This window comes from Symsagittifera roscoffensis, chromosome 9, assembly GCF_963678635.1.
Source record: "Symsagittifera roscoffensis chromosome 9, txSymRosc1.1, whole genome shotgun sequence".
Classification (NCBI taxonomy): Eukaryota; Metazoa; Xenacoelomorpha; order Acoela; family Convolutidae; genus Symsagittifera; species Symsagittifera roscoffensis.
The window spans coordinates 49247437-49267457 of record NC_087070.1 but is presented as its reverse complement, the minus strand read 5'-3'; the positions used below and the strand labels follow the sequence as shown (position 1 = coordinate 49267457).

The 20021-nt window shown below is 34.8% G+C and overlaps 1 protein-coding gene across 3 annotated transcripts in view; it reads right to left on the bottom strand.

The window, feature by feature from the left end:
- Nucleotides 1-5128: 5128 nt before the first annotated feature.
- Nucleotides 5129-20021, bottom strand: part of LOC134854147 (uncharacterized) — a 35417-nt gene continuing 20524 nt past the window's right edge. For 2 of the 3 annotated variants that reach the window (XM_063870270.1, XM_063870271.1), the window contains exon 2: nucleotides 5129-8423. In XM_063870270.1, the coding sequence (XP_063726340.1) occupies nucleotides 6196-8403 (2208 nt within the window). In that variant the 5' untranslated portion in view covers nucleotides 8404-8423 and the 3' untranslated portion in view covers nucleotides 5129-6195. Of the gene's footprint in view, nucleotides 8424-8487; nucleotides 8512-20021 lie in introns of those variants that run through there. The other variant, XM_063870272.1, reaches the window with a different exon arrangement.

The window sequence follows — 20021 nt, the reverse complement described above, 5'->3', positions numbered from 1 at the left end:
TTCACTCCTATTTTTCTTTTTGGCGTAAAATGAGGCGTTAAGCTTTCTCAAAAAAAAACTTTGAATAATCTGATTGAGGTTCGAATATAAATAATCACCGCTTACCCAGTGGATTCCGTGCAAATTTTTTGTTAAGCAAATGTACGCTTTTTGTTCAGGTCTTGGAAGTGAGTTGAAAAGGACTAGAGATTGAAAATTTAGACAGTCCCTATAATCAGAAAGTGCGATGGCTACTTCTTTACCTATAAAAGAAATTTTTCTATTACGAAATCCTTCCCAATCAAGCACGACTGATCGTTCACTCAACATTCTAATAATTGATAGAGTTCTGGTCTGGTTAGTTTGATGAGTAGGCAGAAAATAATACCACTCAAATCACTAATCAGACTGTTTATTACACATTCAGGGTAGCATATAGCAGTAATTGGGACCAGTGTTGGAAAATTCGTTAAACAAATTCTGCGGCATTATGTAAAATTGCATGCAGTCGTAATATTTTGATTTTTTTCAAGCATTTGTCCAGTGAAGAATCTTCTATGCCAATAAGACCTCCATATGGTCTAAATTTGATGGCTACGTCATAATTAATATCTTTTTCACTAAAGAAGTGAAAAATAGAGAACAGGCTACTAGAAAATAATTTCGACGGTCAGAGTTTTCCAGATAGGTTTTTTTTACAGTCAAATAAACTTCATGAACGATTTCCAAATCAATTGAACTAATTCTACGTCTTTCCAATTTTTTTTTTTCGAAGACGGTAGCGACAATGATAATTTTGTCCCCGTGTTGGCAACGGGTAGGATCAATTTCATCCCCCTGTGTTCACAACGTATAGGAACATTGTCCCTACCCGTTGTGAACACAGGAGGACAAAACTCCTACCCCTTTTCGGTTGCAATAACGGGGTATACAATTAAAAATTTCAGAGGTGGAGTCTGAAATTGAGATACGCAGTGTCGAGATTGGAACAATTTTCGCGATGCAAAATAAGTGTTTGCTTGTTTTGTATGAAACAGATGTGAAACAATTGAAAAAACATTAAGCATTTTTAACTGTAAAATGCAACTTTTCCTTCCTAAATTGTTTTGCTTGATTGCCTAATGAAAATGTTGCTTTAGTGCTTCAAATAACGCACAAGTTTTTCAAATTTGGCATCAAAGCAAATTGAACAAATCAATTGAGAGATCTGAATCTGTTGTTGCTCCACTAGTGGACAAAAATGAGCGCACTTTAGGATTATAGTCTCTAAAATGCTTGTTCTCGTTGTCCATTGTGGACAAGATTTTATACGAAATTCAGTGAAATTTTTACAAAAACCAAAAACGAAATATCTAAGCTACCCTCTGTGAAACTATCAAAACTTAGTTTCAATGACTTAACAATGTAATCCGGGACTGATAAAACCAGTTTTTTTTTAATTGCGCTAAAATTTTCACTTCGACTAAAAAAAAGAAACAGTCAAATTTGGTAATTATTTTACATTGATTTTTACATTAATTATTTTACATGAAGCACTTTTTTCCGCTTAGTCAAGAAAAACTCATTACGATGCACAACTTAATGCAGATGAGGAAAACTGCCAGTTTCAGGCCTGGATTACAATGCTAGGTAACTGAAATCAAATATTGATAGTTTCCAAAACGAGCCCAAACATTGTGTTTTTTTTGTGAACTATAAGCAAATTTCGATAAGTTTTTACATTATCAACGATTCAGTGGACGCTCTTTTTGTTCTTCCTTTGTTCTTTCGTTTTCTTTGATTGTTCCGACAAAAACTCCGACAAAACTTGTTTCTCGGATTGCAGAAATCTACAGACACCAAATTTTGTTCCTATCCAGTGCACAGTTTGTCCTCGTAATGTCATGAGGGGTAGCTCTGATCATGTTGAAAAAAAAATGTAACCTCCAAGTCAATGTAAAAATTTTACTGCACTTCGAAAGAACTGTTGTCCAAAACTGGAAAACCAGCCTTTTAGAGAGTAAAATCTGGAATTTGCGCCTTAATTTAAACTAGTGTAGGTACAAAGTTTGATGTTAACTTTGAGTGTTTTCCTTAATGTTTTTCGTTTGTGTATTTCCGAATGTGGAATACAGAACATTATGAAGGTATATGGATTTCTACCGTTTTTCAAAATCTTAACACACAAAAAAAGAAAACATATATTTTCTATTTACATTTTAACCGTTGAGCGTAAGTGTTTTCAAATTAGTTAAAAGCAATCAATACTTAAAGTAAAATTTATTTAATTTTTACTTACCGGTAAAAAAAATATTGAGTGGTTTTGTTATAAAAAACCATCCTTCAGGTTAGAAAATCAAAAAATACAAACTTCGTCTATTAATTTTAAGGTAAAACTGAAAAACCAATTGTTTGGAGTTATTTGCTTTTGAACTATTTTGTTTAATTTTGAATTCGCTGAACTGTACAGATACTTAAAAAACGTTTTCAGGATCGACAATCAGAACCAAGTAGAAAAATGTTGTTCTTAGTTTTTGCAAATTAACAGACTCAGGAAAGACAATTGGAATGACTTAACGCATTGACCAAGTTTTACACTGACAGGCATCTTCAGAGGAACTAAAATTTGTGAGTAGGCTGAAAGATGAAACGTCAGCCAATCAGTTTGCTAAGACTGTGAAAAAAAATTTTTGGTGCATGCTATCCGCTTCAAGGTAAACAAACTTTTTTTAGAGAGAAATGCAGTATTTGTCTTTCCTTAGGTTTTTCTTCACCATAATTTCATCTCCGTTTTGATAGTTGGAATTGGTTCTCTAAAAACTAGATCTCTAAAGCAAACTAATAATAATTGTGGTTTCTGCTAGGCGCAGAGGATCTATGAAAAGCTATCCAGCTTATCTACGCATTGTCCGTTTTATTATTTCCTCACATTCCATACTGAGTTATTTTGTTGAGCGAATCTCTTTTTTTGCGACTCAAGGCCGTTTTTGCGTACAGAATTTTCACATGGTGCCACTATTGCAGTCATAATTGGTCAGGGGCGCGATTACACGATCTGATGAATTCGAAGTAAACGCCCTACCATTTGGCTAAATGCCTCTAAACTGAAGAAGTTTTGAAAAATTTTAAGCCGTTTGAGCACAAACTGGTCTGCAAACAAAATTTTTTAAAGCAAAGTATCAAGTAATCTAAACTAAATCATTAGAAATTGTTTTGATAGCTTGAAATGCTGTGCTACAAATTGAATTTTCTCTTGCAATATTTTCAGTGTCATAAACAAAATGTTCTTTCGAGCAAGCATCAAGCGATCAGACTTGAATAATTTCATGTTTCTTTTCAAAGCTTGATTGCATCGCAAAAAGTTTGAGATATAGCGAAAACCAAATCATTCGGATATGCAGAATAATCTAAGTGAGCAAGGTTTGCATGTAATTTTGGAAACATCTTCAAACGCAAATCCGTCTAAAGTAGGTCAAATGATTCTTTCAATTATTAATGCTAGGTAGATTGTCTAGCCACTTATTATATTTCAAGTTGTTTCAGTAACTTGAATCGGTTGTGGGTTAAAAAAAAATTTTCAAGCAACTTATGACAGCAAAACACTCTTTACTGACACAAAAAAGGAAGCGTCAAATAAAGTGAAGTATTGATTTAATTTTACCGGACACAACGAACAAAAATTGCTCAAATTGAGTCAAGATCGTACAAAAAAAGAGAACAAAAGTTGCTTGGAGTTTCGCCAGTTTTTTTTTCGAATTAGGCAGCCAAATTTTCCCCCAAAAATTGGGTCTATTTACTTTTTTTTAGATAATCAAGAATTACACTGAAACCACCGAGTTACACGAGAAAATTATAACAAAAAAGCTTGTTACACAGTCCGACAAAGGTTTTGGCAAGTAAAATTTCCCGAAAAATGGCGGCAAAACGTTTTAAATTAGTTTTTAGGCAAAGATTTTAATTTTTCCATAAAAAATGACCTCTATTGGCTATCAACCAAAAATTTATTCTTTTATTACATTTTTTGGAATCCGTGCAGTGGAAGAGGTTTCTTTCGATATCAATTTCTCATCAATTAACAGTAGTTTCAGCGTAATTCTTGATTAACTAAAGAAAAACAAAATAACCAGTTTTTGGGGAAAAATTCAGCAGTGAATTTTGGAAAATTAATTTCACCATATTATTATCTTTAAATTCTGAGCTAATTTTGTTCACTTCACGTTTTGTCGAATCTTAACCCAATATGAAAACAAAGCCTTTGAAATTTCGAAACTTTGTGCGTTTTGTCCGGATTTAAACCAGCACTATAAATTTTGAAAATTTAGTCGGATCAACCGAGCAACCTCTACCCACCACCCACACACCCAAGTGACCTACCATAGAATGCACTCCCCACGCATGTATTAATTTTGAAAAAAAACTATGTATAATATAATCATTTTATACAAACGCGCAAAGAAAATTGTTTTTACATTTTTTATGCGGGATTGCATTTGGTTGGTGTTAGTTACCTAGATTAGGGTTGTCATGTTATTAACAAGGTGTTATTAAAAGACCTATACTTAACATGCTATTAACACAGTGTTTTTAACATTTTGAGCTTCCATTTCGAATGCAGTCCTTTTTCATATTTCATTGAAAAAATTACTCGACTAGGCCAATGCTATCTCATCCAATGCAGGATTGGAACGGTGTTTCTCAACTCTCGGACTCACCTATGAAAAACTCCGAAGTTCTTTGGCCGTCGAGAAGGCTGGAGAGCTGGCTTTTCTCTTTAAACAGCTCGATTTTTAATGTGTTCTTTTTATTTAGATAACATGTTAACGTGTTAAAAACGTTTTAGTTAACAATATGACAGCCTTGGCCCAGATTAAAATTTTAGTTCAATTTTTTCAGTAATACGGTTAATTTTGAAAGAATCTAGGCAATACTCCAAGTTAGCTCATGAAAAATCCATATTTTCTCCCCCATAAATCGATTGGGTGGGGGGATTGTACGGCTGGTCTACTTTGTCAAGACATTTGACCTTGACCTGTCCAATCTCGCTTTATCTTTTGAAGTTTTAGTGTTAATTCAAACTGTCTTAAGAAGAACGATGAAAATTTTCAAAGAAAAACACGCCCAATAACCTACTCTTGGCTTCGGAGCCACAACTCAAAAAATTTAGCTAAAACAGTCGAATAAAAAAATATTTAAGCAATTTATACAGCAAGTAGAAATTAACACAAGGTTATAGCGCAGATCTGCGAAGAACAATTTTCCAAACTAATTTGGACCAATTCTCGTGAAACTATTTTCAATCATTGATGTTTCTGGAAAAAAAATCAGTTGGTAGATGATTTGTGTGGTTGAAACATATGCCAGCACCATCGCGGAAAGTAAGCAGGGAAACAGAGACAAAAGGAAAATGCGCATGCTTTAAATTTCGCAGAGTGATTTGATATGCAACAAGCAAGACATCTCATTTTTTACTATTATCGGGATTTTACTTTTCAAACAGCAAATGATTGAGCATTTTTATTATAATCGGACATTTTAAGTCACAATTTTACAAGTCGCAGATAGAGGGAGGTAAAATAGCTATTATTTGCATGAGAAATTCAAATAAAGCTCTCATGTACATTTGATTAACAAATATATCAAGCACATCTATTAAAATGATATATTCAAAAGCACTAATGGGATAGTTGTCTTACGTTAAATTTCAATGAGCTATTCTGGAATCTTTCACTTTATGTTTTCAGGGATGGAGTGGGTAGCAAACAACAAAAATGGGATCTACTTAACAATCCCCCCTTTTCTTGAAAGGGGGGAGATTCTTTAGTAGGTACAATAGGGGGGGGGGGGGGAGATTGTTAAGTAGATCCATAAAATGTAATAAAGAAACTGGAAAAAGAAAGATCGAGAAGTTTTCTTTTTGGAAATTGAATTTTTTTCCCAACCTTACATCTTTTGCCGCGTATCAATTCAATAAGAATACAAAAAAAACTATCGATTTATAGTTAGTATGGTTGAAATAAGACTAACTTCTGCTCAATATAAATAAAAATCGCCATTAAATTTTGAATCGCAATTATGGCAAATATTAGCTCCTATCTAAATTTAAGTAAACTCAAGTTCAATGGAAAACTCAGTCATTTTTGCATCTAAAAACGCCATTTTTCCAGTTTGTATTTATGCAAAAAAAATCGCTAAGTAATTTTGATATTCAACTGGATCCGTGTGAAGCCATAGCTAGAACTAGATGTTAGTATGAATTGTGTAGCCGAAGGAAGTTCCACTTTTCCACAGCTTATAGCCGACAGCGATGCCAATGGCGACGCCGAGAATCGCCATCAGAAACGCCACTGCGACAACAGCACCCGCCCCGATTCCTCCCTCGGCTGCAGCCGCGTTCGCCGCATTCTCAGTTTCCAAGACCTCGTCCGCGGCCTTACTCATTTCATTGAAGCTCTGTTGGTCAATCTTTTTCATGGTTGTGACCGTTATTGTTTCCTGGAAAACAGCTTCCTTTGTTATTGTTGGTTTGCCCTCCACTGATTCGTCTTTGAAAAAGTATGAATCATTCCAATGAAAGACTATTTTGAACCCATCGTCGGATGCTAGAAGATTCGCTATGTCTTCTTCTACTTTTTTCAAGGGTCGGTACTGATCCCTGGCCTGTTTGAACGAAAGTTGATTTGCTTCCGAAGTCAAGTATTGATAATCTATATCAAGAAGTCCAAATCCGACTATCAAATCGTGGTCCGCCCATTCTAGCGAACTCTCAGGTTCTTCCACGAACAGGTCAAAAATACGAATCGGAGCAACATTTAATTTCTCCGCAAGAGAAGATCGCAACTTAGACGTAAATAGTGAAATCTTATAGAAAAGCGGTGACTCGGAACTATCGGCTTCGATATCGCAATCTTCATCCTCACAACGCTGAGTCCGCCCTGTTGTTTGCACAAGATAATGCTTTGATTCGTCTGGAGCCCCGAAGCATTTGGATATGTCGAAATAAGAAGCGTCGGGAGGCGTAAAATCTACATCATAAAAATGAACAACTTTCAAAAGATGTGGCTCAAAATCAGGACTGGTTCGGTTGGCAGACATGTTATAAGTCTTAATGTAAAACGGCAGCGAATACTGGTCGAAAAAATTCGAACTCTTTTGTACATATCCAATGGACCAAGTCCCGTCTGCAAAACAGGCTTCATGGACAAGTGGTCTCTTATCCATAATGAACTTAAATCCTGGAATTTGACCTTGAGAAACACATTTCCCCGCGTATTTGTAGTCTTTGAAGGAGTGTATTTCGTACGGATGGTACATGTCCATGCAATGGTCCTCATTGCTCGATTCGCTTGTGCAGCCCGGATTCATATCTGGAGGAATATCATCGTTATTTCGGTAGTAATCTTCCATTGACAGAATTTCACAGAAATCACTTTGCATGTCAATCACAAAAACCAAGCCTGATTTGAAGTCATGTATCATAGTGACTGGATGATTCTTTGCAGTTGGCTCGTTGAACCGAGGAGAGACAAAATTCGCGGCCCGACCCCCAGAATGAAGCTCGATTCGGGATAAATTCTGGGCGAAACTATACACTTCGCGAGTGTATGAGATTTTCTTGGCGCCGAAATCGACAATTTCTGACGACAACGACACAGCGTCGGGAAACTTCTTAACTGTCGGTAAAGTCTCTTCGTTGACACCTTCCTTTAAATAATTGTCGCAAGTTTCTCCTGTTGGGGGTTGGAAAAGTCCAAAGTTTTGCTCAAGTTGTTCCAATGAAGATTCATTTTTGAAGATATAGTCCATTTCGTACACACTGAACAAAGAGTACTCATTGGAGCTAAATGCGACCATCACTTCTAACAGGGATCCCAAAGTAACCGAATTGTCCTCGTTCATTCTCAGGAAGTTGAACTGAATACTCGGATAGCCACCCGAGGAACACGAGACGAACTTGACCATTCTTTCCTTTTCTGAGACTGTTCGGGTCCAAGTTCGTTGATCTGCATTTTGAAAGATCCAAGCCAGAGAGACGTATTCTTCGGAGATCGTATCATTGAGCAAACTGGCTGATTTGTTGTCCCATTGGCTGACACTCGTTTTCTTTTCACAATTCGATCCTCTTTTCTTCAAACTGGCAACAAAACCTTTCGATCCATCCAGAACTATAACGTACTTTTTAGCTTCAGAACTTGAAGAGAATCCAGCGTCGTAATGAAGTTTTTCTTTGTACAGAAACTCTTCGACTGAAAAATTCGACCGATCAGTCTCTTTGACAAAAACACACGAGCTTTCAATGTGCAGTCCAATGCCCTCGTCAAGAGACTGAATCAGAGTAGTTAAATCGGCGGGCTCACTTCCAACGGCGTCGCAAACCGGGAGTATCTCCGAGATATCACATACACAACAGCTGCTGATTACCGCAATTAACAGCAGAAGTCGTATCATCTTTTGATTGCCCTTTCGCTCTGAATAAAATGTCAGACGTTATGCTTTAATGGTCAATACAAATTCTGTTTTGTGCAAACTTACATGCATTAAATTAGAAAGAAAGCCAATAAGTCACAGATCTATTCTTGCTTCATAAATTTATGGTAATTATAGTGAGCACGAACGTTTCTGAAGTATCAATGAACTAACAATGACTATCACAGAAATATCAACGCTATGATGCCAAAAATAAACGTATTCACGACCAGCAAAGTAATTTATCTCGCTTCGGTGGAGAAGCTTAATTAATTAAACTCAAGCACTTTTTGTTCCGACCATTTGAAAAATTGGGAGGAACTTTGTATTCGGGTGTTTTAAATTTTATTTATGCTTTTTTTTTTGTTCCGACCATTGAAAAAGGGGAAGAACTTTGTATTCGGGGGTGGTTTAATTTTTTTCTTTTTTTTTGTTTTCCACGCAAAATCATGTACCACAAACAATCACCGGAAAATTTCGAGTGATATACCAAATTCAATCCCTATCAGTCTTGATTCAAACGACATCAAGAAGATAACAAAAAATTGTCCAGTATTGTCCAAAACATTGCCAACAAAATCAAAAAGTCCCCGTGACGAGAAAAAAACTGGTTTGAAAATTTTGATTTTTAGTTCATCTTCGAGCGAGCAACGCTATCGAGTAACCTTCGTTACAAGGAAATTTACCAATTTTATTATAGCTTTAGGCTAACAATATTTTTGGATGTTTCATTCAGCGTTTATTTATCAATAAAGATTTCAAAAATATTGTTCAAAAAAGAAAAAAATTAGAAAAATTTTCCAAGTTTTTTTCATTTTTGGTTTGTTATTCATTTTTTGAGGAAAAATGTTGTCAATCTTGCCTAACTCGCTAAGCTATAACGAGTTAGTATATATCTCGAATCACAATACTCAATAAAACGACACTAATTTGAAGAAAACAAAAGAAGAAACCTTTTTTTTCTAGTTTTTTTTTAATGAATATGGTCGGAACATTCTGTGCTACTTGCACAGCAACCAGCTAGCCTTGTTTTCTTTTCCTGTCTGTTTTCTGCGCAAAATTATGAACTAAAAAATTATGTGAATGAGTCGAGATATATATCATATTGAAGCCCTTTCATTCGTTATTCGAACGACATTTAAAATTTTATGAAAAATGATCCAGTATTGGGAAAAACAGGTTTTGAAATTTTTGATTTTTATAGTCAAATTTTTAGCAAATGATGCGAGCGAGCAAGCTTACAATTGCTGATTTTTGCTTAATTTTGGCCGTGAAAACTTAGTTTTACCCAAATAAAGCTGTTTTGCGACTGTTTTTAGCGCCATTTGAGAATTAAAAACATCAAAAAACTCAAAAAAAAAATCTGAAAAAATATCAAAATTTTATTGCATTTTTTAAAAATATTATTTTGTATTCTAAGTCAATTTTCTACTACAAAAGTGTTGTCCAATTTGCCTATTTTACAATGACTGTCGAAAATTCCTAAGTTTCAGTTTTTCGTCCACCCCTTTTATCACACCACGCAGAAAAAAAACGACAGATTTGAAAAAAATATATATTTTTAGACTATGGTTGAAGCAATATGTGCTACTTGCACAGTTGCCGGCTATTCTTGTTTTAAATCTCAGCGTGCTTTTACGAGTAAAACGCACTTTTTGGAACATATGATTCTGGGTAAGTTTGAACTCGCTCTATTTGTTTCGAAGTTATATAAGTTTTCGGTGTCTAAAACTTGGTTGACTGCTGCCAAGCTTGCAAAATAACGTTGTCAAGTCACGCTGAAAACATTACTTTCTCAAACCTTCTGGTTTTTTCGAGAAAACGCTGCTATAAAAAGTTTGAAAAAGTAATGTTTTTTGTTTTCGTTTTTCTCTTCCATGCATATTCCTTTGAGTTGTCTGTGAGTGTCTACTTTGCACATATTTTACATAACATGACTGTATCAGTAGTGCTGCCTTGATTATAAATTTGGGCTAAGCTCACGTGATAGATTTTCAATGAAGAAATTATTGTTGCTCAAATATAATAATGTTTTGGTAATTTAGTTTTTTGTTTCGACTTTAGAAGAAAGTGACGGAATAATTGTGGTCGGGTGGTTCTTTTTCTCCAGGCAAAATTCGACTTTTTAACCAGCCATTTTTGACAAATTTTTTTATTGGTGTGCGAGAGACTTCGAGCGTACAGTTCTGACGAGTGGCGAGGGCTAACTATGAGTAAAAATTAACGGATCAGTTTTTCAAAAGTTTCTGCTTAGTGCTTTCAGACAGCGCGTTTGAGTCGTAAGCACTTCTTAATCTCTTCGCCAAAATTTCAAATTGTCTATAAGTCAAGTAAAAAGTTTGACTCTAAACTTTTACTACCTCATTCAATAGCACCATTTTGAAGCTTTTAAAGACAACTAGACTTAAAAGGTGATTTCTAAGAGTGACAAAAAACTTTGGATAAATCAATGTTTTTGGACGTATCCCAGAGAAACTCAAACGCATAGTGTCTTACCAGTTTTAATAACAGAAAAAATGATATATTTCACCATGGAGATACCAAAAAAAAAACGAAAGAAGCATTTTTGTCACCTTGAGGCCTTGAATTATATATTCTTTTTTATATGAACATCGGGTAAGACTCTACACGAAAATAAAAGCCGGTTTTCACCGCGGAGCGGCAACTGGCGTAAATCGCCGACCTTAAGCCGAGAAGATGGTAGTTTGTGGGTGAACGGACCTTCTTCCAAATTTTCGTGTGAATGGACCTTTGGGTGAGTGTATGGGCACGAGTATGAAGCAATTGAGAAAAACAGCACAAAAGATTATAGAGAAACAGTAAGAGATAATTCAGCCAAATATGATTACCGCCGCAGTCGCGCCAATGTGTTGCGAGCTTGCCAACAGAGGGTGGAACTTTTAAAAAAAATTAGAGCCGGTTATCGTCGCGAACCGGCGACGCACACGTAGCGCGCCCACTGGCGCCCTTAAACCGACAATAAACTCGATTTTTTCTGTCATATATATATATATATATATATATATATATATATATATATATATATATAAAAACATTATGCATAACATATATGTTCCTTTTGATAATATTGACAAATAATACTTTTAATTTAGTGATAAGCTTATAAAAAATGATCTTATTCTGTTTTTCTGCTCTTGGACCAATTTTGCTCTTATACCATTCTGCTTATTGACTGGCCATCATTTGTGATCTTGCGGTCTCGCATTCACGCTGAATTCTCAATTTTGAGTTCTCCAATAAAAATCGATCGATAGAGTTCCATAAAAAATGGTTCGAACAAATTTTGGCTATGATTTATTTTTGCATGGTGGTACCCTTCATTAATGATACTATTATAAGTTTTTCATTCGTCTGATTAAATTTATTGACGAATAAAGGGGATAAGAGTCGCAGCGATGAGATCAGAAATAGCATAAAAAACGTTCCTTGTTCGGGGGTAAATCCGGCCAATTCTACTTTTTCGCCGCGAAAATAAATTTTCATCAATTTCGACAATTGAGAAAAACAGCACAAAAGATTATAGAGAAACAGTAAGAGATAATTCAGCCAAATATGATTACCGCCGCAGTCGCGCCAATGTGTTGCGAGCTTGCCAACAGAGGGTGGAACTTTTTACAAAAATTAGAGCCGGTTATCGTCGCGAACCGGCGACGCGCACGTAGCGCGCCCTTAAACCGACAATAAACTCGATTTTTTCTGTCATATATATATATATATATATATATATATATATATATAAAAACATTATGCATAACATATATGTTCCTTTTGATAATATTGACAAATAATAATTTTAATTTAGTGATAAGCTTATAAAAAATGATCTTATTCTGTTTTTCTGCTCTTGGACCAATTTTGCTCTTACACCATTCTGCTTATTGACTGGCCATCATTTGTGATCTTGCGGTCTCGCATTCACGCTGAATTCTCAATTTTGAGTTCTCCAATAAAAATCGATCGATAGAGTTCCATAAAAAATGGTTCGAACAAATTTTGGCTATGATTTATTTTTGCATGGTGGTACCCTTCATTAATGATACTATTATAAGTTTTTCATTCGTCTGATTAAATTTATTGACGAATAAAGGGGATAAGAGTCGCAGCGATGAGATCAGAAATAGCATAAAAAACGTTCCTTGTTCGGGGGTAAATCCGGCCAATTCTACTTCGCCGCGAAAATAAATTTTCATCAATTTCGACAATTGAGAAAAACAGCACAAAAGATTATAGAGAAACAGTAAGAGATAATTCAGCCAAATATGATTACCGCCGCAGTCGCGCCAATGTGTTGCGAGCTTGCCAACAGAGGGTGGAACTTTTTACAAAAATTAGAGCCGGTTATCGTCGCGAACCGGCGACGCGCACGTAGCGCGCCCTTAAACCGACAATAAACTCGATTTTTTCTGTCATATATATTATATATAAAAACATTATGCATAACATATATGTTCCTTTTGATAATATTGACAAATAATAATTTTAATTTAGTGATAAGCTTATAAAAAATGATCTTATTCTGTTTTTCTGCTCTTGGACCAATTTTGCTCTTACACCATTCTGCTTATTGACTGGCCATCATTTGTGATCTTGCGGTCTCGCATTCACGCTGAATTCTCAATTTTGAGTTCTCCAATAAAAATCGATCGATAGAGTTCCATAAAAAATGGTTCGAACAAATTTTGGCTATGATTTATTTTTGCATGGTGGTACCCTTCATTAATGATACTATTATAAGTTTTTCATTCGTCTGATTAAATTTATTGACGAATAAAGGGGATAAGAGTCGCAGCGATGAGATCAGAAATAGCATAAAAAACGTTCCTTGTTCGGGGGTAAATCCGGCCAATTCTACTTTTTCGCCGCGAAAATAAATTTTCATCAATTTCGACAATTGAGAAAAACAGCACAAAAGATTATAGAGAAACAGTAAGAGATAATTCAGCCAAATATGATTACCGCCGCAGTCGCGCCAATGTGTTGCGAGCTTGCCAACAGAGGGTAGAGCTTTTTACAAAAATTAGAGCCGGTGATCGTCGCGAACCGGCGACGCGCACGTAGCGCGCCCACTGGCGCACTTAAACCGACAATAAACTCGATTTTTTCTGTCATATATATATATATATATATATATATATATATATATGTACATATATATATATATATATAAAAACATTATGCATAACATATATGTTCCTTTTGATAATATTGACAAATAATAATTTTAATTTAGTGATAAGCTTATAAAAATTGATCTTATTCTGTTTTTCTGCTCTTGGACCAATTTTGCTCTTATACCATTCTGCTTATTGACTGGCCATCAGTTGTGATCTTGCTGATTTCTCAATTTTGAGTTCTCCAATAAGAATCGATCGATAGAGTTCCATAAAAAATGGTTCGAACAAATTTTGGCTATGATTTATTTTTGCATGGCGGTACCCTTCATTAATGATACTATTATAAAATTTTCATTCGTCTGATTAAATTTATTGACGAATAAAGGGGATAAGAGTCGCAGCGATGAGATCAGAAATAGCATAAAAAACGTTCCTTGTTCGGGGGTAAATCCGGCCAATTCTACTTTTTCGCCGCGAAAATAAATTTTCATCAATTTCGACAATTGAGAAAAACAGCACAAAAGATTATAGAGAAACAGTAAGAGATAATTCAGCCAAATATGATTACCGCCGCAGTCGCGCCAATGTGTTGCGAGCTTGCCAACAGAGGGTGGAACTTTTTACAAAAATTAGAGCCGGTTATCGTCGCGAACCGGCGACGCGCACGTAGCGCGCCCACTGGCGCCCTTAAACCGACAATAAACTCGATTTTTTCTGTCATATATATATATATATATATATATATATATATATATATATATATATATATATATAAACATTATGCATAACATATATGTTCCTTTTGATAATATTGACAAATAATAATTTTAATTTAGTGATAAGCTTATAAAAAATTATCTTATTCTGTTTTTCTGCTCTTGGACCAATTTTGCTCTTATACCATTCTGCTTATTGACTGGCCATTATTTGTGATCTTGCCGATTTCTCAATTTTGAGTTCTCCAATAAGAATCGATCGATAGAGTTCCATAAAAAATGGTTCGAACAAATTTTGGCTATAATTTATTTTTGCATGGTGGTACCCTTCATTAATGATACTATTATAAGTTTTTCATTCGTCCGATTAAATTTATTGACGAATAAAGGGGATAAGAGTCGCAGCGATGAGATCAGAAATAGCATAAAAAACGTTCCTTGTTTGGGGGTAAATCCGGCCAATTCTACTTTTTCGCCGCGAAAATAAATTTTCATCAGTTTCGACAATTTTTCCCTTGCCCCAATAATGATAAGTTGCTCTAAAAGAGCCATCGTACATATTTATACATGAATTCCAATCGACGTATGATTTTCCCCTTATTGCTAGTTTTTCACACCTGAGAGTTCATAAGCCCACGCATAGATTTTAAAAAATGATATCATCAAACGGTATCTAAGTATTTTCCAGAAACGTGTTTTGCAAGACATGGGCCTCATTGCAACCGTTTTTCGACAGCGTCATCAAGAAATTTTCTCTGAAAGCGGTAGTTTCATTTCGTATCCCATCGAACAAATCCGAGGAGTCACCCAACATTTTTTCAACTGGAAGCCATTCAACGGAACTTTTTTATCCGGAAAAGTAAGTGATTTGAAATTAATTTGAATATTTGACTAACGTATATTTTCGGTTATTTCGGCTTATTTTTGTAGTAATGATCTAGTTTTGACTGCTGCTCCAATTTGATTGGTCGAAATAGACTAATCAGATTCGAGCAGCAGACCAACTATTCGAGTTTCAATTCAAGTCATGAAATATTGATTTTGGGCGGAATAAGTAAAAAGTCCCCAACATTTTTTTCGACTCTCCAGGAACAAACCATTTTTTGGGTATTCAGCTGGTGGCATGTCGAGATGATACATCCATGTCGAGATGATACATCCTGGTTCATTTCCGTTTTTGAATTTCGGCGTCTGCGAGGTTCCGTACAAAAGTTCAGAATTACAAGAGTGCCAAAAAAGTGTTCAAGAGTAACGAAAGTTGTTTTCATAACAAGGTACTAGATGAAGAAAGAAATAGCAAGGAAAAGCGAAAAAATTTGTTTGACTGTTTATCTTCAATCAAAACAAGCCAAACTAGTCCCTTAAGTTTATGTCCTAGGTTTTTCAAGTAAACAATTATTAGAAGTATGAACAAAACTCGCACGCTTTTTTTGCTTTACATCTCAGGGAAACCAGAAATTCGTTCCATTCAGGGTGACCAACTGGTCCTTTTAAGGGACCGGTCTCTTTTTTCAATTTTTGGAGTACTGGTCTCTTTTTAAATTCGGTCGCGGGTTTTCGAGGCCGAGAACGATATCGCTTTCATGGAGGCGCAGCTCGATGAGGTCAAGCAGAAAAAAATCAAATTACAAGAAGAAAAAGACGCTCAGGCTCTCCTTAATGACGTCGAGTCTTCTGCTATAGATGATAATTTTTTTGTATGACCTTATTTTTGGTTAAACTGGAATTTAAACAAATCCTGCTTTTTATCTTGAGGTTTTACTAGAACACTAGTGACGTTTACTTTTTGTTCCCTTTTTGGGATGACTGCACTAGGTCTCTTTTTTAGAGTCACGGAGTTGGTCACCCTGCTTCCATTACAAAGTCAGAAGGAAGCCAAGTTATTACAGTTACGGTTCGTTTCCTGCTATCTGATTTTTTCTTTGTGTTCTCACCGTCGACAAATAGAGAGGCGAAGAAGAATTGTCAAGAGCAGAAAACGTCTAGGAGCAGAAAAATAGAAAAATATTGACATTGAATGGTTGATCGGTAAAACAATTATTAGAATATAAATTGAGTAATTTTATCAAGTTTTTTTAACTCAATAAAAACTTGATGAAATTGGTCAATTTACGAATAATCTACTCATTTCATTCATAGTATTGACGTTTGACAGTTGTAGTTTTGACGATTCGTAGTGGTTTCACGAAACTCATTTGTCTGTGATTTTGGTGCTTTTGAGGGCGGCATATTGGGTCATGAACTTCCTAAAGACTTTTTAGTGATGAATTTCAATCATCTTGTGCTGTTTTTGAGGATGTTTTAACGGCGCACAGGCATTTCTTTCAAATACAATTCAGCCAAGTTGAAATTCAGACAATTCAGCCAAAAGTTTTCAGACAATTCGGTCAAACTCAATTCTGCCATTTTGAAATTCAGACAATTCAGTTATAAGTATACAGAGAATTCAGCTAGTTTTTCAAAACTCTAGATTTGAAAGAAAAAATCGAAACTGGATTTTATTGCCGGCTTGAGGTCGACGATAAACGCCAGTTGCCGCTCCGCGGTAAAAACCGTCTTTTAATTTCGTGTAGAGTTTTACCCGATGTTCATATAAAAAATAATATATAATCTAAGGCCTCAAGGTGACAGAAAGGCTTCTTTTGATTTTTTGGTATCTCCATGGTGAAATATATCATTTTTCTGATATTAAAACTGGTAAGACATTATGCGTTTGGGATTCTCTGGGATACGTCCAAAAACATTGATTATCGAAAGTTTTATGTCATTCTTATAAATCACCTCTTAAATCTAGTTGTCTTTAAAAGCTTCAAAATGGTACCATTGAATATGTATAACAGTGCTTAGAGGCGCAGAGAAGGACAAACTTGTTTTTAGGCACAAAATTTGCACATCATTAACCGTTAAATTAGCGCTTTAATAGGAACGAAACCGAGCCGTTTAATCAATTAGTACCTTCTTACAGGTTCCAATGAGTGAATAAAATTTTTAAAAATTATCTGCGCTTGCCAAAATATCAGTACTAATATGAAAAATTTAGTCAGGAATTAAAAGAAAGAAGCTTTAAAGTAATTCTAAATACCAAATATTGGAAGAGGGATAGAACCAACTTTCGAGTAGAAAAAAATGATGTTATTTCATTACAAAACCTAAGAAATGAATTAATAAAGAATAAAATAATAACATAAAATTTCTTGCCAATTTATTTTTAAGGAATTTCAAAAGTATCGCGTAAAAAACCGAAAATGATTTTACAAATTATTATACCAAATGCTCTGAAACAACTCCTGAATGGAAGTTTTGATACATGTCCAATAACCAATTCCAACACAATAGGACTTTTTATTGTCTATTTAAGCTGCTAAATAGCGCTCGAGCTTACTCGCACTGACAAAATGGGTTAAGATAGATTTTATTTGAAGAATGTAAGACTAAAAATTAAAAAGATTAAGATTGATTTGGATCAATTTAAAATCGATTTAAATTGATCTGAAGTCCCAGCTTAAAAAAATCAGTCCAAATCAACTCAAATCGAGTTTTTAGTTGTTTTTGTTTATAGGGGGATAAAAGCGGATTTAAATCAATTTAAAACATTTTTTTTTCGAAATTTTTAATTCATTAGTTTTAAGTTTGTGTTGCATTTACTCAATGACAATCATTTTTAATTTTTTATTCATAGCGTCTGGTAGCATATTAAGAAAAAATCAAATTAATTCCAGTTTGGAATGATTTGAGTTGCAATCTGATTTATATTAATTACTTTCTTGATTTGTTATAGATTATTTTGCTTAAATCGATTTGAAATTGACTAGTAGGACCGGTTCCCATAATCCAACGGCTCGCAAAAGTTGAAGTGTTAATCTGATCAAGCTGCTGATGCAACAAAATTTCCGACAATTTCAAGTTGAGCCAGGTCGTGAATCGGTTTGAGAAACTTCAAACTTCAAAGACCGAATCACTTCGCGAAAAGTATAAGTTTTTCTAAGCCAACTATTCGAGCTATGAAGCGTTAAAATAATTCAAGTTATTTTATCCGGCGAATCGGATGGCTAAAAGCTCAAGTTTACTATTGAAGCCATTCTAGCGTTGACGTTTTCAAGCGTTGAAGCTATTCAAGCTATGAAGCAATGAAATTTCTACTTATTTCATAGACCGAATCGGTTCGTGAAAACTTTAAATTTTTCTAGGCAAGCTATTCAATCTATAGAACTTTGCATTAACCCCCAAATTGTTAAAAACGTACTTGCATATTTTTGGGGTCTGGAAAACAAAAAAAACGTGATATCTCGGAAACTAAAAAGAATTGAGCAACCACATTTGGGAGCCAATCCGGCAAGACTTGAAACATACTTGACAGCTGAATATTTTTGAGCCGGATAACACTTTAACAAGAAATAAGGGATAAAACTGCTTGTTCATGATTAACCTCAACTTTTTTCTCCAAATTAAAGTTGATTTTAATCAACTTTTTTATGGAGAAGATGATTTTAATCATGAACAAGCAGTTTTATCCCTTATTTCTTGTTAAATTCTTGACATCGCCCCACTATAGGGTTCAAATTTTGAGGTGTTTTCAACCTAAACTAGCAATTAACGCACCTTCGGTGCTTCGAAATTTTTCGACAACTCATGAAAAAAACCGCATATATTGGAAACAACATCTGCAAACTTTTAGTGTACTCTGACTGCACCCAGGTTTGGTAATTTCGAACTTTTAAATTTTTTTTAAATTCCCATTTTAAAAGCGTCATCTCGAAAACTTAATGGGCCTCTGGAGAAATTTGGAAGCCAGATTTGCAACCACAGAGACTCCCTGAGAGCACCCTACTATAGGGCTAGGAATCCAAAATTTTGTGAGTGTTTTAAACCTAAGATTCCCGAAAAAAAAAATTGAAAAAAAAACGTCTTTTCTCCGAAACTAAAAGGATTTGAGCATTCATATTAAGAGGTAAGATTTGAGACGCCTGGGTGTACGCTGACAATAAGGTTGCATCTTCATCAAGTTAGTAGTTTCAAATTTTTTGAATTTCTTTGTAGATAAGTTCTTTGAGAAATTTTTAAAAAATCGAAAAACGTCACATCTCGGAAACTAAAAGCATTTGAGCAGTCGCGTTTAGCAGTCGCATGTGGCAAGATTTGCAACTCTTTAGAGTACCCTGATAACACCGAACTATAGAGTTGGGAATTTCAAATTTTGAAAATTAATTAATTTAAACTTTCTGAAAATTTTGAAAAAATCACAAAAAACGTCACATCTCGAAAACTACAAAGAATTGAGCAGTGGTATTTGGAGGCAATATTCGCAATCCTTGAGAGTACTTTGACAAGACCTAACTACAGGGTTGGAAATTTCAGATTTTTAAAGAATAGAAATAATTCAAGTTTTCTGAAAAATTTTGAAAAAATCGCAAAAAACGTCATATCTCGAAAACTACAAAGACTTGAGCAGTGATATTTGGAGGCAAGATTCGCAGTCCTTGAGCGTACTTTGACAGGACCTAACTACAGGGTTGGGAATTTCAGATTTTTAAAGAATAGAAATAATTCAAGTTTTCTGAAAAATTTTGAAAAAATCGCAAAAAACGTCATATCTCAAAAACTACAAAAAATTGAGCAGTCATACTTGGAGGCAAGGTTCGCAATATTTTAGAGTTTTCCGACAGGACCTAACTACAGGTTGGGAATTTCAGATTTTTAAAAACTAATAATAATTTAAGTTTTCTGAAAAATTTTGAAAAAATCACAAAAA